This window comes from Larus michahellis, chromosome Z (genome assembly GCF_964199755.1).
Source record: "Larus michahellis chromosome Z, bLarMic1.1, whole genome shotgun sequence".
Lineage (NCBI taxonomy): Eukaryota > Metazoa > Chordata > Aves > Charadriiformes > Laridae > Larus > Larus michahellis.
The window spans coordinates 86,567,593-86,583,203 of NC_133930.1; the positions used below are offsets into that span (position 1 = coordinate 86,567,593).

The 15,611-nt window shown below is 44.4% G+C and overlaps 1 protein-coding gene across 1 annotated transcript in view; it reads left to right on the forward strand.

Annotated features, from left to right (window-relative positions):
• The first annotated feature begins 989 nt into the window (after positions 1-989).
• The window catches only part of RHOBTB3 (Rho related BTB domain containing 3), a 31,205-nt gene continuing 16,583 nt past the window's right edge, over positions 990-15,611 (forward strand). The window contains exons 1-4 of the mRNA XM_074570595.1: positions 990-1,629; positions 1,806-2,022; positions 11,586-11,778; positions 14,155-14,306. Of these exons, the coding sequence (XP_074426696.1) occupies positions 1,628-1,629; positions 1,806-2,022; positions 11,586-11,778; positions 14,155-14,306 (564 nt within the window). The 5' untranslated portion in view covers positions 990-1,627. The remainder of the gene's footprint in view (positions 1,630-1,805; positions 2,023-11,585; positions 11,779-14,154; positions 14,307-15,611) is intronic.

The window sequence follows — 15,611 nt, forward strand, 5'->3', positions numbered from 1 at the left end:
GGAACACAACTCGGGAGAACTGGGGCATTCCCCTAAAACCGCAAGGTTGCTGGTTGTACAAAGTGGTGAAAACAAACAGCATGTGCCCTTCAGGTGAACCGCGCTCATTACAACGTGCCCACCACACCTCCACCTCTGAAGCTCCACGCCTCCTAGACGAGACCCCCACTCTCCAGGCTCGCGCAGAGATTCAGGAAGGTTCTCTATCTTTAATCGAAGGGAGAATACCAGTCGCCAACAGGCGCTTCTTGTGAAATCGTGAGCCGCCAGAGAGAAGCGTAGCGTGGCAATGAGTGGATTTTTGTAAAATATCAAAGCTTACAATGCATAAGCCAAGGTGTGCTGGCTTTGTGGAGCTTCCCCCAGCGCCCAGCTCCGCGCAGACATCAGGAAACACGGATCTGGGCTCTGGGGGTGGATCGGCTCTTTGCATCCCGGGTGAAGAGCCCAGGGTTGGGACAACATCAGTTGTCATCTCCCACATTTGCCAATAGCGGAATAGTACCTTTCCCAGAGCATGGGCTGTTACAGGCAAAGGTCTGTTAATTATTCTGTTGATAATCGTATCAAGACCCATGTTGAATGAGTTCCTGCCTGTGGGATTAACAGCAGAATGTGTTCACGTAATAGAGGGTGTTTATTTATCATGTAGTGTGCTTAAAATATTTTTACTGTTTTTTTTTCCTCTAAAGTGTATAGTGGTATCTGACAGAGAATGTGCCATTTTAGAATGGATTTGCTTACAGGTATTTGTATATATTTTATTATAATTAGATTGTCCTTTTTGAAAACAGTGCTTTAAACATCACACGAATGCTAAAAAATCTACATGGCGTTTAAGAAATTATCAACCTAATATTGAAAAGGTAGATACTATTTAACTTAAAAAAAAAAAAAAAAAAAAAAGCTTTAAATACTTTAACAAAGGATCTTCGCACTGCCCTCTCCCTTAGCCGTGCTGGTCCCTCGGAGCTGGTCTCTCCTCCAGAGCAGACGAGCGGTGGCAGCGCCCTGGTGTCGTGATGTCGGTCCTTTCTCTGCCGCGCACGCAGCCCCTGCTCCAGTGCCTTTCCCTGCCTTGGCTGAACGTCAGCTCACTCTGCCCATTGCGTCTGCTCAGCTCCTGCCGGCTGACAGATGGCCGTGACCAAGCGGCTGGCCGCTTGCCTGGCGCCTCGAGTTCACCTACAGATGCTCAGTAACGCTGACACCAGTGCTGGGGCTGCTGCTGACGCTGCTGTTGCTGTTATTGCCTCTACTGCTACTGCTGTTACTGCTGCCACTGCTACTGCTACCAGTGCTACCGCTGTTACCAGCGCTGCTGTTTCTGCTGTTAGTGCTGTTACTGCTGCAGCTCCTACTTCTACCACCGCTACTGCTGTCACTGCTGCTGCTGCGGCTCTGGCGTGGGGCTGCATCCCGGTCACTGGCCTGGAGCTGCGGGCAGCCTGTTAGCCAGGGTGGCCGCGGCCGAGGGAATGCGACAGGAGCCCCGGAGGTCACAGCAGCGGGGCTGAGCCTGGGCATCGGCAAATAAAACGCCAAGCCAGCTGGGGGTCTGTAATGCAAGCGGCGTTTCCAGGTCTCCTTTCGGCTTTGCTGTCACCCTGCTGCTGGATTTGAGATCATGTATGTGTTTTGCTTTTGATTACGGGGGATGGGGGGTGCTAAAATCTGGGGAGGGAAGAGGATTCGGAAGGATTAATATGTTAGTTTTGATTTAAGGGGATTATTTTTTTTTTCCCCTCTCTTGTCCCTGCCCTTCATCTTTGTTAACGCAGCTTTGTCTCTTATTTTCATTTTAGGTCAGTTAATATTGTAGCCTTTGGGAATGAAAGAGATGGGTTTTCTGAGGACAATCAGCAGCCGAGCCTGTTCTGGAGCTATCTCAGGAGAAGCGCTCTCATTTCCCAGATCGACAGCAGCTTGTCTGCCAGTCACGTCGGAAACCCAGTTTTTACCGAGTATCAAGCCTGCGTGTTCGGCAATGTCAGGCTGGTGGTACACGACTGTCCTCTCTGGGTAAGAGATCGGTCTCAATCTTTTTTACCTCTTTTTAACACTGAACAGCATTAGCTGATTTAATCAAATGAAAATAGATTAGAAAAAATTATTTTCATTCTTGTGGGCTTTTATTCTGATTTACTTATTGCCAGCAGCAATAAGCATATAAAATATAACCAGGCAAATGCCGCAAAGTCTTCAAGGTGCTACAGAAAGTTTCTCATTAACCAGCCACTGCCCACCTCCTCTGTAGGAAAGTGATATTTTCAACTGGGCTGTTGAGCAAAATATTGAAGGTAATCCCAAGGTAGACAAGAACCCTTTTTTTGTGACATTGCACCATAAGCACTCTCTCCAAATACTTGTCAGCAATAAAACAAAGCAATTTATTTTTTTCTGTAGAAAACGAAAAGGCAGTCAGTTTCCCAGATTTGAAAAACAACAGATTATAAGATTTGATGTCTTGCAAAATACAGTATATGGAGTCATTTTACTTCTGTTGTAATGAATAATCACCTCTTAACATTATCTCCTTTATTTGAAGGTAAATAAAAGGATTTTGGCACCGTTCCAGCTTGTCAGCCGTTTTGTTAGTAAGTGAGATAACTTAGTTGGGAGTACGAGCAGATCAATGATTATGCAAGAAATGATACTGATAATCTAAATTAAAACATATTAATGACTACTTAGTAGCCTTAAAAAAAATTAAGCTTAGCAGCTTTTAGAAATTAAAACAATAATCAGTTTCAGCTCCATAATTCTCTGCTTGGGTTGATTTTTTCAGTCCTGTGAGGGAAAATTGTTTTGGAATCTGCAGGAATCCTAACAGTTCCAGAAATGCGCCATCAGAAGTTTGTAATTGGGCCAGTTCAGCGATCAATCCATTCTCTATTTCCCGGACTTTTCTGCCCACTGCACTTACAGCCAGGGGTTCAGAAGGGCCAGGGGATCCTGCTCTTACTCTGTGGAGCTGCTCGTGACCCGCAGGTGCAGTTTGTGGGAGCCATTGGAGCGCGGCAGTGAGTAAAAGCTCCTGAATGCAAATTAAGGCTGCAGGACTTCAAAGGGTGTTTCGGAGGGTTGGAGGCTGGTAAAGGGAGGGGGGAAGGCAGGCAGGGGCAGCTGGAGAAGGGCGAAGAAAGGACCTAGGTCGGAGTTGCAGTTCATGTGTTTTTATGTTGTTTTATTTGCATTTGCTCTTCTACAAAACAAGGTCCTTCAGTTCTGGAGACCTTATCAGTTTTGCCCTTGAAAAGCTAGCTTGTTATTGCCTGGAGCATTATGTTTCTGAGGCCTCTTGTTTTTTGCTTTCTCAGTTAAAGGAGGCAGGAGATTTATTGCTGGGAATGGTGAAGAACAGTTGGCATTTTTTGCTTAGTAGAAGACTTCTCAGATAGTTATACTGGACTCTGCAGGAGGGCATTAGTTCCGAGAGAAGCAGTCCCCTTTCTAGGGTTAGGCAGAACAGGATTTTTTTCCGTATTTTGGATGCTTGAGGTTTGCTATGTCACCATGGTCCTGTCAGGACTATTCCTCTGCTAGCCTGGCAAATGGCACAGGACAATCCAGAACGTTGACTGACATTGCCTCAAGTCATATTCTTCATGGAAAAGGATTCTTGTTGTGAGTTACTGAAAGATAGAGGTGGTGGTATGGTGGGCCTTGCATTATTTCCACCTTTGTTGTCTGAGCCCAACATAAAAGCAGATTGGCATTTTATCTGAGATTTACATCTCATCTAGATTAAATCCATATGCTTAAGGCAAATTTATTAGACGTAAACTTGTCAACTGATAGCTCTGTGTCTCCAAAGTCAAGGGTGCCCACCTGCTCTTTGTCCTCTACACCTATTGGTCTGGAAAAGCAGCATGGATGCAAGTTTACCAAGTAGACCTCCCCAGTGCATGGGGAGACCCTTTTGTGAGATAGATTGTGGAACAGGGTGGATTTGCTCATGTTTTGGTCTGCTACCTTTGTCAGCCCAGGACACTGCTCCACTTTTTGAGTCTCCAAGAGGGGTCAACAGCTCACGTGTCTTCAGTTGAACTCTTCCTGATGATATTTGCAGCACAGCAAGCCAACTCCATCCTGGGCTGCATCAGAAGAAGCATGACCAGCAGGTCAAGGGAAGTGATTCTCCCCCTCTATACTGCTCTTGTGAGATCCCACCTGGAGTACTGTGTCCAGCTTTGGAGTCCTCAGCACAGGGACATGGACCCGTTGGAGCGGGTCCAGAGGAGTGCTGCAAAGATGATCTGAGGGCTGGAGCCCCTCTGCTGTGAGGACAGGCTGAGAGAGTTGGGGGGGTTCAGCCTGGAGAAGAGAAGGCTCCAGGGAGACCTTATAGCAGCCTTCCAGTAGCTGAAGGGGGCCTATAAGAAAGCTGGGGAGGGGCTGTTGGCAAGGTCATGTAGTGGTAGGAAGAGGGGTAATGGTTTTAACCTGAAAGGGGAGAGATTGAGATGAGATCTGAGGCAGAAATTGTTTGCTGTGAGGGTGGTGAGCCCCTGGCCCAGGTTGCCCAGAGAAGCTGTGGCTGCCCCATCCCTGGAGGGGTTCAAGGCCAGGTTGGCCGGGGCTTGGAGCAACCTGGGCTGGTGGGAGGTGTCCCTGCCTGGGGCAGGGGGTTGGAACTAGATGATCTTTAAGGTCCCTCCCAACCCACACCATTCTGTGATTCTATGATATTCTGTGATATTGGGCATCTTACTATGTACTATATGTCTCTCTGAAAGAGCTGCAGAAAAGTTTTTCAGCATCTGCTGAAGTGCTTGTGCACTGATGGGTTCGAGAAACGTGAAAGGTCTGGACCATGCAGTGAAGGCTGCCATGGTGGCATCATCCTGCTGGGCACGTGGTTGCTGAAACACCAGCAGCGTTGCTGTGAGAGTATTTTCTAAGCTGAGGGTGACCAAAGGTGGCTGCCAAACTGCAGAGATAGGAAGCGAGGCTTCTTGGCAGAGGTACAACAGCAGCAGCACGTTGTGAGAAGCTCTCTTTCCCATGGCAGTTGCAGGGTAGAGGATGGACGTGCTGACTTTGAGGAGGATGTTATCAGTAACGCAGACGACACAGGGTTGTAGAGATAGTGGTAGAGCATAATTTTCAACATCTGGGGGCAAAATGTCACTGTTTCCAAAACCACGTTGATCTCTGTGTGTCAGTCACTGTGTATCGCAATGGCCTGATGTCTCCTGCGCTACGTTTTCAAGGCTGCTGCTGGTATCTCCCTCGTGCGGGGGATAGATGTGTGAGTGGACCCACATCCTTTGATTCACGGGGCTCGAAAACGCTCTTACAGAAAATGCAGACCCAGGATGAGAGGAGATATAAAGAACCAGGGAAAATGTATATGTGTGCTAATGTCAGTGCTGAATATTGTGATTTTAATAGCTGATCGGTTGCTAATGCTCAATTCGTGCTCTCATTAGGCATGTTGAACTAGCATGTCCCAGTTTTTCTAATTTTTTTGGCGAGTAAACCTCAGTATGGGAGCTAGTAACTTACAAAGGGTAATTTGCAAGATGAATTTTAAGATTTGCTTTGGAAAAGGTTGCTTTATTTGGCACTTTGAGTATGCCAGATTTGACAGTCTTAGGGACCGAGTTGCTGTTTTATTGGGTTGTGTGTAGTTTGCAACTCCAGTCAGTTTACACTGAATTTTCTTATGCTTCTGCATATGTACAAGTAAAAACTGCAGAAAAAAGTGCAGGCAAAATCTGTAATATCTGATGGCAAGAGAATCTTCCTCAACTTCAGAATGAAGCGTAGCACAGGAGCTATATTTCATATTTTGATTCATTTAATTATGACGCAGGAAAAGAAATGGTGGAATGAAAACTTGACTGAGTGTCCTCCGATCTGCGTTACCTCTCTTGTTCTTTGCTCTCTCGTTCAGAGCAGGACTATAAGGATACAAGAACGTTTCGGTCCTGGGCTGGGTGGGATATTGTCATTCTTTTTAATTTTTTTCCTCTGTGACCCACCTGTTGGTTTGTTGTTTTTTTTTTCCCCAAGGAATGCCACTTCCAAAAATTTTTTGGTTTCCCCTAATTTATAAAAACTGCCTGGTTTCTAGAGAATCCCTGACATAGCAGAAATGTTACAAGAGGAGAAAACGGAGGAGCTGGGGTTTGGAGGGTTCTCTGCGCCGGGTTTGGCACCTGCAGGGCGATGGGTGCCGAGCTGTGTTTGTCCCTGCTCTGGAGGCTGCACGGAGCTCCGCGCCTCTCCAGGATTCGCTGGTGCTCAAATATCCTAACCGCGACTTTGAAAAGCTGTTCTGTGAATTATTTTTTTCAGATTTCTCCCTTTTCAACCACCTCTTCCGCTGAATCTTTTCTCTTTTTCCTGTCTGCTTTTCTTACCGCACCAACAGTAGTAGTTCCCTGAACCCTGTGAGCTTTCTTACCCCTGTGGCATCACCCACAGTGTAGTTATCTGGCTTTTCCCCAGCAGCAACGTCCTTGCGCTCTCTGTGCTGGCCAGCCTGGCTGGCCCTTGGCATGTCTGTAGGTAAAGGAACCTGATCCACTTTTTAATTTCTTCACAATTTTTAGAAATCCAGTCATATTACTGTTTCAGTACAAAACCATAGTTTTTCATTATTTTTTTTTAAACTTAATTTTTCTGTAAACTTTTTCATTTTTTGGTGTGTTATCCTTTCACATTTTTAAGCTTGGCTGCCTCAGGTTGACAGTTTACAACAAGCGATTGTATCCTGGTAAATTATTTTCCCTACTGTGGTCTTTATTTTTGCGTTTTACAAATATCATTGCATTACTGTATGAGAGGGCAACACGGGCCAACGCTAGCCTTCACTGATTTTGTTTCTGGGTCAGCTCAACCAGTTAAAGCTCTTTTGGAAAGCCTCAAGTGAAAAACAAAAGTGTCATTCTAGTGTTGTGCTCTGAATTCCCTCGTTTTCTGAAGAAGATACTTCCTTCTGTGCTGCACGTGCAGTTAGATGAGCAAGTTCAGGGAGGTCTAGTAAGTTACGGAGAGCGCACCTGCAAAATTTGTTCTGCCGCGGGCCTGAATGGTTAGAAATTGTGGAGAAACCTTGAAAAAATGTGGGAAAGGCTCTGATGAGTGCGAGGCATCACTGGGGAGAAGGGTCTGTTAGTGGAGGGTGGGTCTGTAAATGCATCCCTAGACAGGGATGAACTTTACAATATTCCCAGTGCAGCCCTCTGGGATGCCGAGAAGTCCCAGGGGGACGGTCCTCGGGGGTGGCCAAGCTCCCTAGTCCCCACAGAGGGCATTTGCTGTAGCTGCTGCCCCAGTCCGCGGGCTGGGCTGGGTGGACCTGGGGATGTTTACGGGCAGCTTTTAGAAAGAGCGTGGGCATTGCAAGGGCACGGTGGATTTCACTGCCGTTCCATAGAGGCATTCATAAATTATTTTTAACAAAGCAAGTATTGTCCTCGGGAGGGGTCATGTGATTTTGTAGGAAAATCAGGTCTTCATTGCCTCGGCAGGCTTTATTTTCAATGTTAATGCCTGAGACGTATGGTTTACTAATGGGAAGAATATATTAGGAGACGTGCATAATGGAGAAATGCAAGGAAAGAATGAAGCTTTTTTCTAATCAGCCCTGAGAGGAGTAGCAACAGCAGTATAATTATAATTAAGAAGGTCGTATTATAATAACCTTAGCTATGCAGTTACTTTTTCCTTCTGTCAGTGGCTCTCTTGGGAAATGACAAGAGCAGGAAGCGCGATGAGGAGTAGCTGCTACATAAATCTCATAGAAGAAGCCGGGAATTAACATTACTCCTGTATCTGAACTCTTGTTCACCATCTAAAGAAATTCCCTCTGGCATTTTTGCATGAAAGCTTCCCTAAAAGTGATAATGCTCTGTGTCAGTGATGCCTTGGGCAAATAACCCTTTGTTGTCGGAGTCGTTTTTTGGAAGATTTTCCTGGCACAGAGCAGCAATCTGAGCAGTCTTTGCCACGCTTGAAGCAAAATGAAAATAATTGCAACGAGACCTCTGAAAACATGTCTTTCTCTGGGTTTTTTAATGTAGCATCCATACTCAAGAATGGGCTTTCAGGGGCATTAAATCAAATATGTGAGGGCACAGGGAAACCGCACAACGGTAACAGAGTTTGGTTGTTGTCACACGTTGGGTTGGCACATTCTGCATTTTTCGTTTCTTGATGTACCCAGGGCTGGCCCTTACCCCAGGAAAATGGGCTCCATCCCCACCAGAACTTCATGGACTTTGGTAAAATCTTCCCTGGTAGGATTATCAGCGACATGCAGCGGTGTCACAGGGAGTGGTGGGAAGCACAGACCCCCCTAGACCTGCTGCAGTGCACGGCCACATGTGCCTTCGGAGCTGTTAAAGCCCGCACCACGCTTCCATAGGAGTTCGTTCCCCTAATAGTTAAACACAGAGGTGTATTCACGTACCTGTGTGGCTGTTTTCAGGAACGATTTTGCTACGTTTCCCCACACCTGCAGAGATGGAAATATGGCCAGTGGGGCTAAGTACAAAAAGGGGAGGGGAATCGTGTGAGGTAATGGACATATTTTCTGTTTGTTGTTTTGTTTTCCAAAATATAATTGCTTTTCTTAGTAGTAGTAGTATTTTCACTAGGAAAAAAAAAAATCCCCATGTTTTCGTTTTGTTTTTTTTTTTTTTTTTTCCTGTATGATATCAACCTCTTAAGCCACTGTTTTGTTCTACGCATGGGCGGGCACATGCAGACAAACACAGGTCCACCTCAGCATACTCTGTTGAGATTCCCATCGACAAGAAGAGCGTTAGAGCTGCCACCGGTCAAGGTTAGGGCCTGGAGGGTCTTCCAGGCTGGTGTTTTAGTGTGCGATGCTTTCCTGGGAGAGCCAGGACGAGGGCTGGGGCCAGAGCAGAGCGCATGTCCGGGTGTGCATCAGGTACCTGGTGTCCTGTCCTCTGCTGCTGGTGGGGCTGGTGGCAGGATGGAGCCACAGCGTGGGGCACTTTGGTATCTAGAAATGCTGTCCTCTGCTGTATGTGAGGACCAGGTTTATTCTGAAGATAAGCATGAGAGTCAGAGTTGGTTCTTCCCTCGGGCATGGTGGTGTTCCTATTGACCAGAACCTTAGAAATCTTCCCAAAATCTTTTCATTTTGTAACACGAAATTGTGTCACTATGCACCGGAGATTTAGTTCTGTTGTAAAATGGAGGGAGCTGCAAACCATTTACATGACTACATGTAAAAAATACATATTACATTCTGCAAGGAGTTGCCATAAACATTTTTTATTACTAGCGCTTGACGTTGTGGCAGAGTTCTTTTGTGTTTGTGCGCCTGCAACCTAGACCTTGCTGGTGATACTGCTGGTTATGACCCAGCTCATCGAGATGGGCATGAGCAAACCTGGGCTGAGCTTGGACACAGGCAGCCAGAAGGAAATTGCAAAGGAACCAGCACGCTTTCTTCTGCCAGCATGGAACAACTAAATATTCTATATTATTTTTTGCTTTGTATTGTATTTTTCTCTTAAGCCTTTGCTGTGTTAAATGTGTACAACCCTATGAAAAATTCTGTTGAGATCTTAATCAGCTAAAACATATTAAGGCTGTCCTTTGAAAATTCTGCGGTTTTGCCTGACTGTGCGGTCAGGTTCTGCCCGCCCCGATCTGGCTGGTTGTCTCAAAGCGCTGTAGCTGGTGGTCATACTGCTACAGGTGCTAAACTTGTGTTGTGTGTTGCCTTTATACTCTTAGCACAGCTTAAATGATTCTGTTAAATGCTGCTGGGCATTCCCCTTAGCCTGGGATTATAATAGTCTCTGAAAAAAAAACAAGAGCAGTGCTCTGACAGCTCTTGCGAACATGTTGAATTGTTGAATAGCTGTTCTTGATAATTTGAGAATTTTCTGTGGTTTTCTTATTACAGAACAAGAACTTCTGTTAAAGACATTAACGGGAATAGCTATTATACTTTAAGTTTATTTCCGGACTTTTTTCTCTGTACAGACAAGATCTAAATTGGGTACAACGTGCACTGACAGTCTAGACAAATATTTGCCGACTGATACATTTCCGTCAAGTTCATGCTACCTCTGGTACTTAAAAGCGTGGCAGCTACTTCACCACAGATCTGAAACAATGACTCTTTTGAAGTGATCAAAAATAGTTATGTTGACAATGCAACCCACTTGTTGATATTAATAAGCTTTTATGTATTTCTCCAGCTCCCATCTGTAATGCTCTTATTTCTGTGACCTGCTCTTCAAAAATCACATTGACCATCCCCAACACACCCTTTGGGTCCCTTTTGTCACTTCTTCTGTGCTCACTTACTCCTCTCTTCCACATCTTCTGTATTTCATCATTACCCGTTTCTGTTTTTTTTCCCAAGATCCCAAGTTCTTCTAGCTTTGCCTCGTGTTGTACAGGACTGTTAAAGAATCACAGAACGGTTTGGGCTGGAAGGGACCTTAAAGGCCACCCAGTGCCACCCCCTGCCCTGGGCAGGGACACCTCCCACCAGCCCAGGTTGCTCCAAGCCCCGTCCAACCTGGCCTTGAACCCCTCCAGGGATGGGGCAGCCACAGCTTCTCTGGGCAACCTGGGCCAGGGGCTCACCACCCTCATAAAAAAAAAAATATGTTTTTTTCCTTATGTTGAATCTAAACCTCCCCTCTTTCAGTTTAAATCCATTGCCCCTTGTCCTTTTACTACAGGACCTGGTAAGAAGTCTGTCTCCGTCTTTCTTATAAGCCCACTTTATGTATTGAAAGGCCACAATAAGGTCTGTCTGTTCCAAGAGGTCATAGTATTTCAATTTTTTGAGTGATTTTCAGTTCTCTGGACCAGTTCCAGATTTCTGTCAAGAATTTTCAATTGAACATATATGCAAGACTTCCACCGGTATTTCTGAGCTACCTTTAGGTAAAGTAGAAATCATGAAATTATAGTTCTCATGACAGTTGTAAATGAACAGGATACAAAATAATTTTAGAGTGCAAGGCTTACGCCTAAAGCACAGAACGATGACAAATTGAATGTGAAGTCAAAAAAGAAAGTTTAGTTGTGTCATTAAACTCCTTATCCTGAAGACGTTAACACTTGTTAAAGCTAAATGGAAGCTCTTGTGAAGCAGATAAAAATCCCACCCAGCTGATGGAACTTGTATTTATAGGTTCATAAGTACATAACATAGTTCTGTGTGACCCTTTCCCTAAAATATTGTGGTAAGTAATGGGTTTGTATGAATTGCTGCAAACGTCCACCACTGAAGCTGCTTTTATTTCCTTAATAAAAACTTTTGAAGATTAAGTAATTAAACCAGTGAAGTTTCTTCCTGCAAAGTATATTCCTAGATTAACCCTATTTTTTCCTCTTCCTGAAGAATTCCTGAATTCATAAAAGAGATTTATTGTTTATTATAATGAACAACTTGTTCTCCAAACAAGGAAATTGCACAGCATGAATTCTGCTCTTTGTTTCACGTCTTCAAATAAGAGATTAAGTTACCATTTAAAAATACTTTTGTAAGGTTTTGCGTTCAGACTGTTGAATAGTTTGCCTTTTCCTTTATAGACAGGAAATTCTTGATCGTTTTTTTTTCTGTTTAGGATATATTTGACAGTGACTGGTACACCTCTCGCAGTCTCATTGGAGGAGCTGATATTATTGTGATTAAATACTCCGTCAATGACAAGACTTCATTTCAAGACATAAAGGAGAGTTATGTCCCAATGATAAAAAAGGCATTAAACCACTGCTCAGTTCCAGTAATAATTTCTGCTATTGGTGCAAGAAAAAACGGTATGTATCCAGTTTCCTGTAGTAACAGTTAAAATCTCACTTGGAAGTTAGACGTGCTGTCATTTCAGGAGAAGCTGGTTGTTTCTCCAAGTTACTAACAGAAACAACTAGTCTGCCAGGATGACAGTAATATGTGCATGTATTATGGCTCTGTAGGCTGGTGTATTGGCAAGAAGTTTATGCTTAATTAGCCCAGGCGATGAAAGGCATCCTGCCTTGCTTTGACCTCTGCGAGGACTCCTTGTGGAGCCATCACACGTGGGGGATTAAATCTAGTGCGTGGCATTTAGCAGCATACATTCGAGTGCATGGACCCTACAGTTACAAGCTCTGCCTGGTCATGTCTCAGGTGTAAAATATCTCTAGTGTATGAGATTAAAACAAAGTCCGCCAGCTTGCAAACACTGGAGAGGGGGTGGGAAAAGCCTGGACGTTGTCTGGGATGTCGTCAGAAGAATGGAGACACCAGCTCTTCGGGTACCACAAGGGGCCACGTGCTGAGGTATCCACAGAGTTGATGGCTCATGGCAGTAGCTGTGGTGTAGGTATGGTATAGGTATGGTAGAGCTCTTGTGTTCGCACCGTGCCTTGTCCAAGCTGGTCTGTAGCCTGCTGTGAGAGCAATGCAAATCAATTTTAGAATCACTGTTTAAAGTTGTTGTTGTGGCTGCTGTTTAATCAATATGAAAATCACAGTCGCACGACTGCGTAAGGACCCAGAGGACCTCCGAGTGTCCAGCAGCCGATGAGGGCGGCGCTGCTGAGAGCGTGGTCATGGCTTAGGTAGACGTTAGTGACTCCTGTCTGTTTATATCAGGGAAATAAAGCTCAGAAAAAATACCGGGGATACCAATAAAACAAACATACAAACTCTATTCTGTATTTCCAAATATTTTTAAATGAGCTTTTGTTGATTTTCATGTGGTCTAGTTGGTCATGGGGCCTCATTTTTAAAACTTATTTTTTCATAAAGCAATGAGTGTAAAACTTGAGCCTGTGAGTTGTCTTTTACTTTACAAATTTGACTAAACCAAGTGTTTCTAAGCATCCCTCCTGCTATGAGTAAGGGACATGATGGATGTAGATGTAGACGTTTACTTTATAATGTAGAAAGAAGTACTAAGCTATATGACGTGTGTCTCCTGTGGACATAATGTCAGGTTTGCCAGGGTCTGTTTATGTGTCTTTTTGCTCAGTGATTGAGAAAGAACTGTTAAAGAACTCTATAACAATTAAATCTTTATTTTCTTCCCTTTACTAATTCACTGATAATGATCAAATGTTTTTATGCTCTGATTTATACAGGGGTGATAAATCTGCCGTTCTAAAGGCACGGTCTTGCTAAACTAATGTTTGTCTTCCCAATGCCTTTTCTTACACTTTTTATTTAAGCATGGGATATCACCAATCTGAGTGACTCCACTACTGGCATTTTTCCACTTTTTTTTTTTTTTTTTCTGTATTCCTCCCAGAATGACGTGGCCGTGGGAGAAGTCAGGCTCCCCATCAGCGGTTTTGCTCTGGGACCTGCCGGAGCAGACTGCCGTGTGCACACAGAACCCTTTTGTTTCTCAGAGCTATGTGTGAACACAGCAGTTTGCTCATACAAATTACTAAGATCTTAATCCTCTGTAGTAGCAAATGGGGCTGCCAAAAGAAAAAAAAAAAAAAAGGAAAAAGCTGTGTTATTACGTGTTATCCATAGGTCTGAGCAGCAGAAATTAGTGTAGAGCATGCTTGGCACATTTGAAAGCATGACCGTGGCCAGCAAGTTCTTACTGGCATTAAGAGAAGTTGAGCCAGGGTGGCTAAGAGATTTTTATCAGTTAACCTACGTAATCATCAAAAATACCTATTTTGGCTTTAAAAAAAAAAAAGTAAAAAGTAAAATATGTGTAATTGAATCATATTCTGCAGTATCTACGTGCCCATAACAGCTGGGACTGCTGTGGAAATTTTCCCCTTCCGTTACTGTGCGTGCTTGCTGCTCGGGCAGGCCACAGTAATTAAACAAGTTTAAGGGTACATTAATGAATGGTAACACCTGCGGGCTCGTAGAACACCTGTGCGTGTAAGGATGTGGGGCACCAAGCCAAATCTGATGGAAGTCATACTTGACCTTTCCGCCTTAGCAAAACTGAATGTAAATTAATGCTAATGAAATGTAAGGTGAGTTTTGCATAGCAGCTAACATTTTGAACTGATCAATAAGAAGTTTTTTTCAGTAATTTTAGATTTCTTGCTATGAAAGGACTATGTTTCCATTTCCCTTTCTGCTCTTTTCTAAATAATACATCTTTACAATTATTTAGGAAGCTAAATATTCCAGATTGTTTGACAAAAAAATAGCTTTTTTTGCACAATTTTTTACCCCAGGAGTGCCTTGCACCTGTCCTCTGTGCACTTCGGACAGGAGGAGCTGTGTCACCACCTCCGAGGGTGTTCAGCTTGCCAAGGAACTGGGAGCCACTTACCTCGAACTGCACACCCTCAATGACTTCTACATACAGAAGTACTTTGGAGACGTGGTGAGTGAGGAACTGCTGGGTTGAAAGACGGGTGGCATGCATGGGAGGTGCATGGCTGATGTCAGGGCTTTGGAGAGCGAGTGGAGGCCCACCACGAGCCCTCCCACCAAGGGCAAGATCCCACTGGCGTGAGATTAGGTATCAGGAAGAAATTCTTTGGTGTGAGGGTGGTGAGCCCCTGGCCCAGGTTGTCCAGAGAAGCTGTGGCTGCCCCATCCCTGGAGGGGTTCAAGGCCAGGTTGGACGGGGCTTGGAGCAACCTGGGCTGGTGGGAGGTGTCCCTGCGCGGGGCAGGGGGTGCCACTGGGTGGCCTTTAAGGTCCCTTCCCACCCAAACCATTCTGTGATTCTAGCCAAACTGACAGTACTAAGGTTGCTCCAGTTTTAACTGCCTTTTAGGAAGTTTCAGGAAAGTCACAGTACATGCTGCAAGAATTTCCCCCCTTTATTCCTGTCCTTTTGTCTTGCTGGGATGGGATAAACAAAACCCAACTGGACGAGGCACCCAACAATCCCACCCCACTCTGAAGACGAGTTTTGATCTGGTGCCCTGAGTGGGTGACATCCACAGGTCCCTTCCAAGCTGAATTATTCCATGATATTATGATATTTTTAATTTTAATTGCTCAAACTCTCACAGCTGTTCTACCGCTAAAGTGAGACAGGTATGATTGTTGAATTGCCTGTTTTTTTAGCATGTTCTTGTGCTTGCTCAGTTCACAGTCATGATGCAGTCTGCAAGCCTGACCAGAACCTGGGGTCAGACGCAGTGAAGTGGAACGAGACAAAAGCAGATAGACTTATTAAAATGTCCCACAACTAATGAGCTTGTTCTTTTTCTGCTCTCCTGAAGACAGGAAGTCTCCTGAGCAGTTTCTAAATATGGTCTTTTGGATTTACTTGTCTTCTCCACAAAATTATTTCACGCTGATATTTCATTTTCAGTTTTATGATGTGTTTTAAGCTCAGCCTTTTTTGGAACCTTTTGGGCATTTGGGCTTGAATAAAAAAATGCAGTTCTTTTGGTGCCGTAGTTTCATATGGTCCGTGCCGTTGTTGTCCCCAGTGTGTAAGTACAGTGCGTTTCCATGGGTTTTGATAGTAAGTTGGAATATCTGGCACAACAATTAGCCTGGTTTTATTGTATCCCTTCATTCCCAATTAAAAATGACGAATCCACTCAACATCTGGTCCCCCAGAGTATTTTTCTAGTTTTCAGAAAGCACTATGTGTGCTATGATGATACCTTGGGTGGTAAAAGTGTTTGAGACGTGCATTAACTCAAACTGAACCCCGCTTTGTGCC